Source organism: Hirundo rustica, chromosome 14, assembly GCF_015227805.2.
Source record: "Hirundo rustica isolate bHirRus1 chromosome 14, bHirRus1.pri.v3, whole genome shotgun sequence".
NCBI lineage: Eukaryota > Metazoa > Chordata > Aves > Passeriformes > Hirundinidae > Hirundo > Hirundo rustica.
Window position 1 is genome coordinate 10,199,855 of NC_053463.1, and position 15,349 is coordinate 10,215,203.

Genomic DNA, 15,349 nt, shown 5'->3' on the forward strand with positions numbered 1-15,349 from the left:
TAAACATATTAAAAATAAAATATGTTTGCCCACAGAGACTAAGTGATCATTTGAAAAATTGCTCTTAGATGTTTAAATTAGAGCTGGAAGCCTTCCTGGGTGGTGTGCTATAGAGCAAACAAATTATGGAGCTGCTGCAGGGAAAATCTTGTTGAACTCAGTGCAGGAGGTCAGAGTGTGCACATAATCCCTCTTGGCTTTAAAAATCTATAAATCTGTGGCACACTGCCTAGGTGGAGATAGGCACTTGATAAATTACGTTTATCATGTGTTTTCCCACCTGCAGGCTTCCTCCTGCCTCCCTCCCTGGGGCTGCTCCTGCTCCCTTCCAGGCAGGACACAAATCTAGAACTTGCCTTTGGACTTGGCAAACCAAGTTGTAATTCTTGGGCTTCCCAAGAAAGGCTGAAAATTCATCCATCTCCATCTGTGCATTTGGGGCTGAGGCATACGATTCATTTAGTTTTATGCAGTTTGGAAGGTAATTGTTTAAGGTTGGAATGGAGTTTTCGTTTATAGAACTGGGAATTAATATTCTCATGCCGTAAGTTTTTAATATATTTTTAAAACTCACAGAGTAATAGATGGGTGCTTTTTCTTGTAATAAAATGAAATATTGAAACAAATATACACTGAGGCAAGCTTTAACTCTTCCAGGTTGTAAATGTCTATTGTTTAATAGTATCTACTTCATGGCATATATTCCATTCCATTTCTGTGATAAATTTGGTGAGTTCCCAGTTGCTGCTAAATTATATATGGATACCTGATAAATGTACATCTTATTAGCTGAAACACATCCTTAAGATAACAAGTTAGTTTGGGTTTTTATTGTTAATTGAATTTTTTCAGCAGAGGCAACTGAAGGATGTTCATGAATTTGCATGATGTTAAACATCTGCTGCTCTTAGCAGGAACTTCACCAGAGTTTCACTTAACCTGTAAATTCCAATCAGGAATAAAACAGGTACTCAGCCTTTGAGGAGCTTGGCTGTGTGTAAAGGAGGCGAGCAGGCAGTGCTGTGAAGGAACAGAATGTAATTAGCAGCGTTGCCTAAATGTCACATCTGTGGTGTGTGGCTTCCTCTGTGCACAGAGATGGTCTTCAGTGACGTTTGGAGACAGCAGAACGCTCCCTGTGTTATTATCAGGTGTTATAGGAACACTGCAGTGGGGCTGTGTGCAGTGTAATTGCTGCAGAACACAGCCTGCTATTTTATAGGAAGCTTTCTCTGAATGATCAGAAGTTAAGTGGTTGTTATCACAGATTTTTATATATTAAGATTTAGGTTAATTCCTTTTCCTCCTAAACTGGTTTGCTCAGACCTTGTATAGAGTCATGGAATCATTAATGTTTGAAAAGACCTCCAAGATCATGAAGTCCAACCTTCAGCCAGATATCCCCGTTGCCACTGTCCCATTCCAAAGTGCTACATCTGCTCATTTTTTTTAACTCTTTCAGGGAGGAGGACGCTGCCTCTTTCCTGAGCAGCCTGTTCAAAGGTATAACCACTTGTTCAGTGGAGAAATTTTTCCTAATGTCCAACCTGTAGTATTTATAGCCTATATAAATCAGAGTTTGGAAGATTCAAAACTCACAGATATCTCTAAATTGGAAGAAATTATCAATTCCAGGAAGGTTTATTGATGTTCTCCTCCTGCAGCTGCACTTGCTCAGAGGAATATGTTCATGGAAATTTTTGAGAAAAGCATTTATTTTCTTCTTTTCAACCATGCAGGAAAATTGGAAGGAAAGTCCAGCCAAACTCTACATGCATATGCAGAAATAAGCAATTAAAGGAAAAGGAAGATAGATAGAAAGAGACAGATAAAAATTTGCATGGCAGAATGGGGATTTGCCAGGAGACCCCTGAAGGACTGAAGTCATCTTTAATTTTCCTGTTCTCCGTGTAAACTCACTGTTGAGTCAAACAGGCCATAAGGCAACAGATCATCAGGGTAAAGAGTTCACATAATGTCTCACTCAGGTTCAGCAGTCTGATCTTTTGGGACCACATTTCCGCTGTTCAGCCAACACTTTCATTTTGTATGTAGGAAAAGGGGCTGGTGTTGAGGAGGAATTTTGCCATAAATGGCACAAGAATTAAGGAGCCACACTCAGAAATAAATTCTAACATTTTAGTTTAGTCATTTTCTGATCCTTATAACAATGCCAAATGAAGCCTGAGAGAAACACAATGAAAGGGCTGTTTTGAAAACAGTGCTTTTCTCCAACCCCTTTAATTTTGTCTAGAAATGTTATTTTCAGTAACGATATCTTTTTTGCCTTATAGATGTGGATGAGAAAACAAATCTTAGTGCTCTCATCTCCTGCACTGAATTTCTTCCTGGACCTTGAAAACTGCCATAGGAACAGCTGAAAATAGTCAGCGTGGTCTGAGAGGAACTGTCAAATAAAATGACACCTCTGACGCCTCCTGCCTTAGAAATGACACTCCTCAGCCTGCTCCAAACTGCTCTTTATTACCACATACGGTGGTGCTGGGGGGTTGCCTAGAAAATTAGTGCCGCTGGCGTTCCCCCTTGGGTGGTGGGTTGTTAGTGCTGGGTTGTTATCATCCTCCCCCATGGGGACAGTGGGCAGCAGCACTGCCCTGCCGTGATGGGTGGATTGCAGGCGGGTGATGCTGGGATCCAGGAGCCAGAGGGGGCTGGCAGCTCTCCTTGTGGTGCTGGATTGTTATGTCCTGCCTCACCTGCAGTCGGTGATAGCACGCTGAGTCCAATCCTGTGTTGGGAGTGGCAGCACAGCTGCAGGTTTCCAAGGGCTGGAGCCCAGATGTGAGAGCATGTGGGCTGGGTACCCATCCTCCAGCTGTGTGGAGATGCCGCTCAGGGGAAACTTCTGGAGAGTTTTTGAAGGGTCACAAGAAGTTTGAATTTCTTTGTATGCCTTGTTGTGTGTTCCTTGATAATCACACACTCTTATGCTTAGCCTGGATGCTGATGGCTGCACAGCTTCTCTCACGGATTTTAGGAAGAGCTGCAGGTGCCACCTGCCATTCTTGCAGCCCGTGTAGTTTTGCTGAAAAATAGCTCAGGAAGCAGTGGGACTCAAATCCTCTAAAGACTTCCGTGTGTGTTCAGGCTCACATCTGTTGTCAGGTGATCTGCACACCAGGGTCTCAGAGATTGGTGCTCTGTGGGTGTTTTCAGATCATTTTTGATATTTAAAGAAGTACTGGCATTTCAAGTAATCATTGTATTGTAAGGCAGCTTGCACAGTAATATTTCACTGGGAGATTAGTTTCCCCATCAAAGCAAGCCCTTCACTTCCTCATTTTATTTTTATTTTGTACCCTGCACTCCTTTGAAGGACACTTTCATCTCCAGCCTTGCTGTTCCTCTGTTATCTGCTTTTACTCAGAACTGGGTTGAAGATTGCTGTGGGATCCAAGTGTAAAAACCTGCAGCAATTCACAGAAACTAGGAGTAAAATTTTTTAAGAGGGTGATTATTGAGGGAGCTGGATTAATGATCTGTCATCACAATTTAGCCACATTCACCACTGACCTTTCACAGGAAGGATGCTCTTGATAAATGTAGATCATTACTGAGTTCTGACATAAAAACATAATGGCATTCTGTGTTTCTTGGCAGGCTGATCAATATTTTATCTGCCAAAGCATGCAGAAGTGCTAAACAGGATGAATTAAGTTGCTGCTGCAAAACAAGAAGCAGCATTTCTTGGAGGGAACAGTACATGTAAATTTGACAGTTATTTGCTGCATTTTAGCAGTCACACCTTCATGTGCTGGATTTTTCTTTTACTCTTCTTCTGTCTTATTGTTTTTCTTTCCCAGGTTTATTTTTATTTTTTTTGTTTGTTTGGGGTTTTTTTGTTTGGTTTGTTTGTTTGTTTTTTTAATTCAAAGAGTTCCAGGCTTCACTGGGCTTGAAAATGCTCTAAACTGTTAAGAAGGGCTTGATTCTTTGGAGATCTTTCCCAGCATGAAGAGGGAAATTATGGACTAGAACTGAAGAATCAGTTTAGGGCATGACAGAATAGCAGTTTTAGCTCATCCAGAATTTGTGTGGGTGTCTCTGTGTGTGTTGGTTCCCCAGCTGTGTGGTGGGGATGGTGCCTGAGTACACACAGAGGGTCAGCTGGCAGGACCACACAGGCACCTGGAACACACGGTGGCATTTCTGATATTTAGAAACAGGGAAAGGAAGGAACGCTTCAAAACCCATCTCTGAAGAGCAGGGGGATCAGCTGAAATCATAGAACCAGAAAACCCTGAGTTAGAAGGAACCCACAAGGATCATCAAGTCCAGCTCCTGGCCCTGCACAGGATAACCCCAGAAATCCTGCCATGTGCCTGAGAGCTTTGTCCAAATGCTCCCTGAGTTCTGTCAGGCTGGTGCTGTGACCATTCCCTGGAGAGCTGTTCCAGGGCCCAACCACCCTCTGGGGGAAGAACCTTTTCCTAACACACAAACTAAACCTCCCAATACAGGTTGCAGTTGCAAGCAGAATCCAAGTCCCTGGGAAGCTCTAACACGGAAACCAAGCTGAGAGACATCCATCAGCAAGATCTACCAAGGAGAGCAGCCTGAGATGAGATAAACTGCTAATGATGAGCTTGTGTAGCAAAGGAAACTGCTTGGAGCAGTCAGCAGAGGGAGAGGAGAGTGGGCATAAGTGAGAGGGCACACAGACAACTTTTCTGACATTCTTCTTGCTTAACAGTCATGTTTATAATACCTGGAAGTACAGAACAAGAGGTGGCAGAAGCCTAAAGAGACGGTATTTAGTAGATAAAGTTAGTAGATCCCTGGCACAGTGTAAGAAGATTACAGATGTCAGGACAGCAGGAGAGGGCGAGAGGGAAGGAGAGGAAGTACAGAGCTTTTCCCTCCAGGACCTATAAACCAGCTCAGTGTCAGTAGTCTCTAAGGAATTTAGGTTAAAAGATGAAATAATAATGCCTAGTAAATGAGGGGAAGGATCTTTGCTGCAGAAGAATCTCGCTGGTTTTGGTATTGGCTTTCCAGATGTTTTGAGTAGCCTGAATGTGTCTCCTCTGTAACTTGGCTGAGAAGGCAGTGTCTTTTCTGGGATGCTCCCAGCATCTGTGTCTGGTTACTGAAGCACCTTAATTTGTTTCAAATAAATAGCATTAGGTCTGGGTTGTGCAGCAGGACATCAGCTCAGATGTCCCAAGCACATATAATTTCTGAGCCAACATTTTGGCCAGACTTAGTATAAAGTTATAGTTTCAGGTCAGAGTACAACGACCTGGAGAAGTTTCCCCTCTGTTCTTCCACTACAGTAAGAATAAGATTATAAATTATACATATATATACTTAAATGCATATACATATATTACAGTTGTAGTGCATTTTTCTATTGATCTTTTAGTTCAGTCAAAGGAGCAAATTATCAGTCTCAGACTCTGGGACAGAACTCTTGGTTTTACTTCTTGTGTGCTGCTAAACAGCTCAGCACTGCTGGGCTCTGACCAACTGCTTTTGCATCCCTGCAGCCTCAGATGTCTGGGATGTCAGGGAAAATGTGCAAAGGTGTGAGACCCATGCAGTCTGTCACATCCACACTGTGGAGAGAGGCTGGGGATCCACTTCCAACAGAGCTGGAGAGTGTGATTTTCTCCAGAAGGAAGTGAAGGTAGTGAAATTTTGGGTCAGATTTGACAGGGGCCAGAAGCACCTTCTGACTTTCTGCCTGCAGCATATGATAGCAACCTGTGAAACTGAGTTTATTTTTTAAATAAGAGACACAATTGTCTTACTGCTGGTTTTCTTTAATGTGTTCACCATGGACTGGCCTCACCCTGCTGTGCAGGATGGGGGTCTGCTGGATCCATGACCCTGAACACAGCAACAGTGTGATGGGGAAAAATGTATTATAAGTTTATAGCAGGATTTGGGAATTGCTGCCAGCAGCTGTCACCAGCTCTGTCCTTCTGTGCTCTGCTTTATTTCACTCTTAGTGCCCATCACACTTGCCTGGAAGCTGCAGGATAGCTGTGACCCCCCAAATGGGCACATTTACCTTGGGCTGGCTTGCAGCCCAGATCAGCATGTAGTTTTTCAAGAAAAGCAGTTTTGTGGTGGCTTTGTTTTCTGAGCATGGAAGAATCCAGGAGGGTTGTAATTTGGTGAAAGGAGGTCACTGTCTCCTGGCTCACACCATGCTTGAGGGAACTGGGGGTTCAACCTGAGAAAAGGAGGTGCAGGGGGAGTTTCTCACTCTATAGCTGCTTGAAAGAAAGTTGTAGCCAAGAGAGAATTGATCTCTTCTCCCAAGTAGTAAATGACAGGATGAGATGAAATGTCTTCAAGTTGTACCAGGGAAGGCTTAGGTTGAGTATTAGGAAAAAATTCTTCACTGAAAGGATTTACTCCATCCTGCCCAGGATCATGGTGGAGTCCTTATCCCTGCAAGTGTGAAAAAACCCCAAGTAGACTGGGCTTGAGGGAGGAAGGCTGGGAAAGTCTTGCCCAGGTAACAGCAAATATCTGCAAAAAGAAGTCCCAGCTGCTGGAAACAAAACTTCTGGAGGGTGTAAAGGAAGAACTGCTTGTCCTTGTGGGGAGCACAGTGTGAGTGGGTCAGCCCACCCAGGTGTCACCATGTGCGCTGCCTGTAGCTGTGCTGGTGCTCACTAATGGAAACCACAAAGCTGAAACAGAAGTGGAAGAAAATTAAATCGCTTTCCCTGTCGTCATTAGCCCTAGATACATTTCTGGGATTAACTTTTGACTGAAAATAAAATTCCAGCTCAGAGAAAAAAAATGTTATTGCAGCAGCTAAAACAGTATTTACAACAGAATAGCTTGATTAAATGGATACAGTAATCATATTTTCTCTTAAATAAGCTAGTGATTGGATGAAAAAAATAATTTCATACTGCTTTCACAAAGCATCAAATGACATGGTTGGGAATAAAGAAGTCAAGAATAATAAACACAGCTAATAGTAGCTGGATAACCTTGTTTTGTCTGTAAAACAAGACTGATCCCAAGTGGGACCCAGTGCTTTTTGGAGGTTATTTAGAGGGAAGGAAAAATTTACCAGCTGCTTAATATCCCTGAGCAGCAAGAAACTTTCCAAACTAGATGGGACTGAGTTCAGGGTAGGAAATAAGCCTTGTCTTGCAGTTCTTGTTCATGTAGCAGGAGGGTACTGACCTGACTGGTGAGCACATGTTCAGCCTCTGTGTCCTTTCTCACCTTCTTAAGTCATGATGCTTTTGACGTTGTGAGCACAAAATATGAAGGGTGAAAAAAAACTTGACAGTAGATGGGTTTGCTATCAGAGAAATGTCTCCCACCTGGAATCTTAATTGGGTTTTGGTTGGAGTGGGACCAAGAGGTCCAAAATGTTGCAGCTCAGCAAGAAAAGGACAGGAACATTAGTTGTCACTGTGCCAGAGTCTTCTGTTATTTTTCAGAGAAATAATGTTTAGAGTCTTTGGGGAGCTGATCTACAAGGGTATTGTACCTTAAACTGAGGTGGGACCATGTCCTCTTAGTTTTAAGGTTAAATCTTAGATTTAATCCAACAGGATCAGTGACGGGATTTAAAAGAAAAAGTTTGTTTTGAAACAAGTACTGTGGAGAGTAAGGCTATTTACATTACAGGGAAATTACATTATAGACATAAGGACATCTGAGGGGAACAGCTGAAGGTGTTGATGCTGTTGGTGGGGTATGGCTGGATACCCATGGAGCGTGGGATAGCCGAAGCCTGAGGGTGCTCCAGGGTCTGCTCCAAGGCTCCTGCAAGACTCCTGCCACTGTGCTCTGCACTAAAGCAAACAGATTTGCACAAAAAGACAGTTGCCATTTATCATTCTGCTGAGCTCTGTCAGACAACAGAGGAGCAGAAAAGGGTCATAATATCTTATACCACTTTGTGCATGTGGATGCATTTCCTTGAGGAGGAGAAGAGCTTGAGAGAACTGGATGCTGTGGGCACAGAGTGAGCTTTCAGGGTCAGGAGGGTTCAATCTGACTTCTTCAGCCCACTAGAGGGGCAGTGGTTTGAGGGCTTTTCCCTGGTAATAACCTTTTTCCCTGCTCAGGGGCAGGACAGTGTTTATTTCAGCCTGCTGCAGGGTGATGAGAGCAGGCACTAGTGACACCACAGCTGCAGGGGCTCCCCACAGCCCTGCGCTCCTCACTGTCCTTCCTCTGGCCTTCTACCACCCCAGGCTGCCTCTAAGGATTCCTTAAGATCAGCCCCATGTTTGACACTATGAGGTACCATTTACACTGGTGGAACTTCCTCAACATCAGCTTGCCCAGGTTTATTTTTTACTTTATGGGATAAATTCATTCATATAAAAAAGCATAGAGCATATTTGTAGGAGTTAGAAAACTGAGTGTGGAAGTCTGTAACTGAAGCCCTAAAGAATCTGGAAGGTAACATGCTGAAGAGTATCCCTGACAGCAGGATTTAGAAAATCCACCAGCTACTACAAGAGGTAACGACTGCAGGAGCCCCTCAAGTGCAGAGCTGAGTGGAGCTGAATATGCAGACATATGTGCCTAATTTTTCCCTTTAGGACCTCAGTCCTTTGAGAAGATCAAGGTGAATGCACATGGTCGAGTAACGCTGTCTTGTTTCTCAGGTGACTCCTGCACAATGGCAGACTACAGCCGGCTCAAGAGCATCCTGCTGGACCTGCAGGCTCGCCGGCAGAGCCCGCCCAGCAGCCTGGCCGAGGACAGAGTGGCCCAGAAGCGCTTCCTGATTGAAGGGCTGTTTAAACACCTGGATCTGAACAGTGATGGGCATCTCAGCAGCTCTGAACTGGCTCAGGTGGGTCTGTCGTTCAGCGAAAGTGGAATAATGAAGTGGGTTTTCATTCCAAGTGTGAATTGAATGTAACACAGTAGCACTCATGTGGGAACGGTCATTTGTACCTGTCCAGCAGCAGCAGGTAAAGGAGGAAAATCTAACACAGTCAGCGAGTCTCTCTCTGCATCTCCCAGTGTTGTCTCAAATATTTGAAGCTCATCTCCAGACAAAAAATGTGGCAGTTTTCCAGCCCCATCCATACTCCTCAAAATAGATAATAATCCTTACTTTGCTAACTGACATCTTCTGAAGTATTTCCAGTTAGCCAGCTTGAGGAGAATTAATTCAGGTTTTTTTAGGTGCATGTAAGTTAGGCAGAAATCTCTCAATTCTTCTCCCTGCCTTCTGGACTGTGCTTTCGCAGAGAGTAATGTGACAGCATAAGCTGGAATGTTTTTCAGCAGGTTTATTGTCCTAAAATCCCTGGGCAGATGCTGAAATGTTGATTAGCAGAAATTGATAGAAAAGGTAAGAGCTTGAAAAAACTTTAATTTCAGGCATGCTGTGCAGTTGGAATGAATCTCATTGGTAAAGTGAACCAAACAGCCATCTGGGTACTCTGTGTCCTCAGCTTGCTCTTTGCACATGCAGACCTGGGAAAACAGTCCTGTAAAATGTCTTTTCCATTCCATTATGTCATATGTGAGAAGAATTAAAAGCTAGTGCCTTTTAAGAGCCCTTTGGAAACCAGTCCTATCCGGGACCTATTCCAGTTTCCAAAACTGTTCCTCCATAGAACTATGGAATGGTTTGGGTGGGAAGGGACCTTAAAGCTTATTTCATTCCACCCCCTAGTGTCCCTAGTGGCAGGGACACTTGCCACTAGACCAGGCTTGTTCAGATTAAGTTCGCCCTTGAGTGTCTCATCTGCACTCTTGCTTCCCCGGGAGCACAGAGTGTGTTGCAGGCACGAGCCTGCTCCTCCCTGGGCTCACTCCTCTCCAGGACACTTTGTGCTGCATTTCAGTCCTCTGGCTGTTGACAGGATGCTTGATCCTTTCCACAAAATGCAGTGTCACTGTAAATTCCCTTAGATCTCAGTGCTATGAATATATGCAATATTTCCTCTGAAGGCAATGATTTTTTCATAAAGACATTGTAGCTATAAGAAAACACTTTTATCTGAATTCAAAGCCAGCTTTTACATAGTGGCATCTAAGTGTCTGTTCTACCTCCAATTTTTTTGGCCTTTTTACATGAAACTTATTTATTGGGATTTTAAAACTCTCATGGAAAGAAAGGTTTGGCAGCCTGCAAGCAATTGTTACTGCAAAGGAGCACAGACAGTGTTGTAAGGTCGGCCTCGAAGTTCCTCTGGGTTTTGTTTGCAGATGTGCCTGGAGCCCATGTCTCTCTCACAAGCAAGCACAGACACTGGCTACTGTTATTTTAATTCTTCTCACTGTTATCAAAATCAGTAAATGTGCCTGAACATCTGGAGCCAACTACAGTTTGATGGACCAGAGTAAGTTCAGCCTCAGCCAGGAGCCCTCTCACCCACACATTTCTCCACGCAATCTGGCCACCAGCATGGCTGAGTTGGCAGTGGGATCACCTCTCAAAAGACAAAACAATGCCTTTTAGTGCACAGTCTAGATAAGCCATGAGTGCTTTCAGTCCTCAGCTGCGTGGCTCTGGTCTTGGGCCCCTTGGTGGCAGCATGGCTGAGTCCCAGCCAGGATGGGGACACATCTGTGGGGCAGCTCTGGCTCTCACAGCAGCAGAATTCACAGTTTATTTGTAGCATGCCAAATCTTTGTTTTTCTCTTTAACAAGATGATTTTTATGTGCTCTTACAAAACCGGTTTATCCACCCAGGTTTCAAGGGACATTTTTTTAGGTAATGAGCAATTTTTAATTACCCAGGTTATAGTCTTAACAGAACTATTCTTCTTTCTTCTTACCTTTTGTGATTGATTTGCATTAGCTGTCTATTTTGAAGCTCTCTGCAACTTTAAATTTCCCCCATAGAGGGAAATTTCATTGCCTATGGGCAGATGAAGCTGAACTGAACGTGATGTAGTGAGATCTTGTTCCCTCTGACTGCTGGATGAGCTGGTGCTGTGCCTTTGCTCTGTTTTATTTAAAAGAAAAATAGTCTCTCGAGCACTATAACCTTGTCTGCAAGCAAAAACTCAAGGCAGGTAACTTGCACTGCTGCAATAAAACGTAACTTTTAAGACCTGGAGGTGGATCTTTAGGAAGCTCATTGCGGAGGGATTCACCCCAAAGGAGAAGGAGAGTGAATCCAGGGAGGATGGTCCTTCATTGATGCAGCACCCATCTGTTTGTTCTCCACAACAGAATCGCTTTGAACAAAACAATGGCAACAAATGGCCCAGGCCCTTCTGTTTAGAGCTGGTTTGCCTCCTGTCTCCTGGTAGGCCCTATCCAGTATTTTCCTTCTGGACCCAACAGTGAAATTTCCATGTAGTTTTGCAACCATGGATATATAAGGCTATTAACAATGGTGGTAATTGGAATGTTATTTAAATCTTTAATGTATTCTAAAGTCAGATTCATAGGTCTACTAAATGTGTCACAGCTGAATTGTTTTCCACTGTTTTTTTTTTCCTGATGTTAAATCAAAAGGACTAGTAAAAACTTGTCAGTCTTATGAAAAGTTAATCAATTTTCTATACAAAGGGTAGACACAGGGAAATTTCTGTCTTTAGAGGATTGATCTTGGAAGTTATGGTTGATCTCACTTTTATTGAATATTTTTTACTTGCTAGGTGAAGGGTCATTTTTTTTAGCATTATTACTTTAAATTGCTTCAACATAATGGGTCGAGACTAGAATAGTAAATAAAAGAGTCCCTGGCCTACAGGAAAAAGCTTTCCTGTCTGGAAGATGCAACAGTTCAGCAGTTTTCTTCATGTTCTACAATAAATTCAGAGAATCCAAATGAAATGTTCAGAAAACAAAAAAAAAGCAAACTGTCAGGGGTAGGAAAAGCACATCACTGTTGGGTACACCATCCCCTGTTTCCTGTTCTAGTCCTAATATCAGACAGTATAATTTTGTCCTGACTTACAGAGGGGAAAGGAGAAGCAGACTTCCTTTTTTCTCTGTTGAATATTTATTTTTCATTCCATTTTCAAAATGAAAATGCATTTCTGTCCTGCTGGTAAAGGAAGGGGCTCTTAGCCCATGGTCCATGAAGTGCTGCAGGAATACGAGTACCTTGATAGAAAGCAAATATGTAATGATGGATAATCTGTCTATCTGTCTGTTTATCTATCTATCTATCTATGTCCCCAGAGGCCACTTCATGGAAAATCTGCCAGGTGAGCCAGGCCAGCAGTGTGTAGCATTACATTACATGTAAGGTTACTTGTTCTCTTTGCTACAGCTGATGAAGAAGGAGGACCTGGAAGATGATTTACTCGGTTGCACACTTGAAGACCTTCTCCAGTTTGATGATTACAATAACGACGGCCGCCTGACCCTGCAGGAGCTCTACACAGCCTTCCGTGAGTCCCTGACTTGGTCTGCCCTGGGTGTTTCAGGCACGTGAATATCTGTGAGGGCACTGTTGTCTCTCTAGACATGGTCAGCCAAGACGATCCCTTTTTTGTCTTTGTTGCCATGAAAACACTTTGGAAGGCTTGTTTCCAAAGGTGTCTGTGCTCCACAGCGTAAGGTTGAAGCAGGAGGTTGGTGCAGGTGTGTCAAGTTTATTATTTTCTTCTGTGTTTTGTTGTGCTTCTTGTTGATGGCAAGAGAGAGATGGTGGCCTGGCCAAGGTGTGAAGACCTGAGTATGTGGTGTGATTAACCCTAAAGAAGCAAGATGGAAACCTGTCCAAAGGTCCTGTGGTAATACGAGTTAGTTTGCTGTGGGGAAGGTGTTTACTGAATATTTTGCCTGGGAATTACGTTTTCTACATTTTGGTAGCATGTTAATGAGTGTGTTAGAGTGTGCAGTTGTGGTACAAATCTCAGCATCCTCTGCAAGGATCTGGGGATCACAGTGCTACTTCAACAGTAGAAAATAATAAATACTTGCGTTATCCCATTTATCTACATAAATTTATGTTCTTACTTTAAGTTAAACATTTGATGAAGTCCTTCCCTGGAAAAGGCCCATGCTGTCTCCTTCATCTGGGTGATAGAAAGTTGTCTTGTTGTCCATTCCTGTGGGACACTGAAGAAAAAGGGAAACGAACAGGGTTATTCAGTAATCAGGATAGTGAGCTACAGAGAACCTGGGTGTGGTTAAGACATTGTGGCTGAAACTGAACCAGGATTCAACCATTGACTGTTGAGTGCAGGGAAAGGGCCAATAACAAGCTGGTTACCTCTTAAGCAGGACTCTTTTCTAAAGAGTCTGTTTTCATGATTTACAGCCTTTCATTAAAAGAAACAAACAAAATTTAGATAATAGTCACAGAATGGTTTGGGTTGGAAGGGTCCTTAAAGATTATCAAGTTCCATCCGGGCACCCAGCACTAGACCAGGACACTCCAAACCCCATCCAAGCTGGCTTTGAACACTTCCAGGGATGGGGCAGCCACAACTTCTGTGGGCAACCTGTGCCAGGGCCTCACCACCCTGACAGGGAAGATTTTTTTCTTAAAATACCCAATCTAGCCCAGTGCTCCGTCAGTTTGGAGCCATTCCCCCTTGTCCTATCATACCATGCCTTGTCAAAAGTCCCTTTTTAGCTCTCCTGTAGGCTGCCTTTAAATATTGGAAGGCTGTTTAAAGTGCTTTAAGATTAGCCCCAGTTGTCACCATGGACCTGTCAGTAGTACACATGCATTTAATTCAACACAGCAGATATACAGTGAAACATAAAACTTCATACATTAAGAAGGCATAAAGTGTATTAACCCAGCTATAAAGGCTTGACACGCAGTTATTTGGGAGTATATTTGGATAAATGGGTTCTCAAAGACACATCAACTTAAACCTAAATTCCAAGAATTGTTTCTGTGGGTTTTGGTTCAGTGAGTTTTAAGTAGGCAATGAAAATAAGACAAATACAAAATATTAACCAGTTAATGGCAATAGTACTGATAAACTGCAAAATTATTGTAACAAAATACAAGGTGTGACGATGACTGTTTGTGAAAGGAATTTTGTATCTGAAGAGAATTGCTCACCATCTGAAGCTGAAAACCAGACTGACTTCTCCATTTTCAGTTTTCCCAGAATCCAGACTTTTATCAAGAGCAGGTAATGGCTCTCCAGCTTTTAATTTAAAACTAGAGTTATTGCTTGCAACTTTTGAAATTTTTGGGAACCTGGAAGCAAATTTAGTCCCTGGTTGAAGTATATTTTTTCCCTTTACTTTATTAAATGCTATAGAAAAAAATCTCAAAAATACTTTAAACACTTAAGGGCACACCTTGGTTTATGAAAATTTTGTTTATAAGATTTCTGCTTTGTTATGAGTCAGAATTTCGCTTGCAGCAGTAATTTAAAGGTACAGCATCCTGCACATTTCCCCTATTTTTTGCCTATTTGAGAGATCTTTTCATTGCTTGAAGTTCACCCAGGCCATGAATTGTGGCTGCCACAAGATATGGGCACGGCTGCCCAGCAAGCTGAGTAACATAATTAGCAGAATTTGGTGACATCAGAAAGTCTCAATCTAATTTATCCTCCTAAAAACTCTGTCACATCTGTTTTGGTGCTCTGGGCTCTGGTGGAGTATCACTGTGTTGGAAAGGTTTGAAAATGACCTTGATAATGTGAAGAGCTTCCCAATTTGACATTCTTGTGCTGCATTAGAAGTTGCATTTCATTTTAGGGAGTCTTGTGGCCTTGTTGTAACACACAGAGCCAAAAAAGGGTCTCTTTCTGTCACCCAAGTGTGTCTCCTGCTTTCCCTTGACCCATCCTCTCTCTCTAAGACCCTCAGGGACCCAAAGGTTATTTTTCTTCCCCATCACGTTGATCATCTCTAAATAAATGAAAAGTGCATGGATGAGAGAAAGAGACTTATATTTTCTGAAACGTGGTTTTACCAGTACAAGCACTGCATCTAACAGGTGCTGGTTTTAATCGTAACTTCTAGCCATGCTAATAATTTTCATACACATTTAATGCACAGTTTTGGATCATGGACAGAAATAGTGACCTTCCTTCTAAACCTACCATCTTTCTTCTGATTTTCTGAAAGTTCTTTTGTTTCTTAATCCCGAGAATAGAACTGTTAAGAGTTTTCTTGCATCTATGAGGATGACTGGAAATACCTGTTAACATGGGGTTAAAGTGTCAACTCTTCAAATTGCCTTAATCATACACAAGTAGTGCGTGAGACAGATGAAACACTCTCCTGGCAGCTCTGGTAAGAACCACTTGTAGTTGTCTTCTAATTCCTCATTAATAAGTTTTTATTAGATAAGAAGTCTCAGGACCATAATTAAAAAAATATAATTTTTGATGTGATGATCTTGAGATTTTTCACATGCCAAAAATAGAGTACTAGAAAGATTATTTGTCTGTTGTCTTTTCTTTAACTTGTCACAAAGATTCAATACATGAT

The 15,349-nt window shown here is 42.5% G+C and overlaps 1 protein-coding gene across 2 annotated transcripts in view; it reads left to right on the forward strand.

The window, feature by feature from the left end:
• The window catches only part of FSTL4 (follistatin like 4), a 212,874-nt gene that overhangs the window by 103,173 nt on the left and 94,352 nt on the right, over positions 1-15,349 (forward strand). For both annotated transcript variants that reach the window (XM_040078524.1, XM_040078525.1), the window contains exons 5-6: positions 8,622-8,812; positions 12,207-12,327. In XM_040078524.1, the coding sequence (XP_039934458.1) occupies positions 8,622-8,812; positions 12,207-12,327 (312 nt within the window). The remainder of the gene's footprint in view (positions 1-8,621; positions 8,813-12,206; positions 12,328-15,349) is intronic.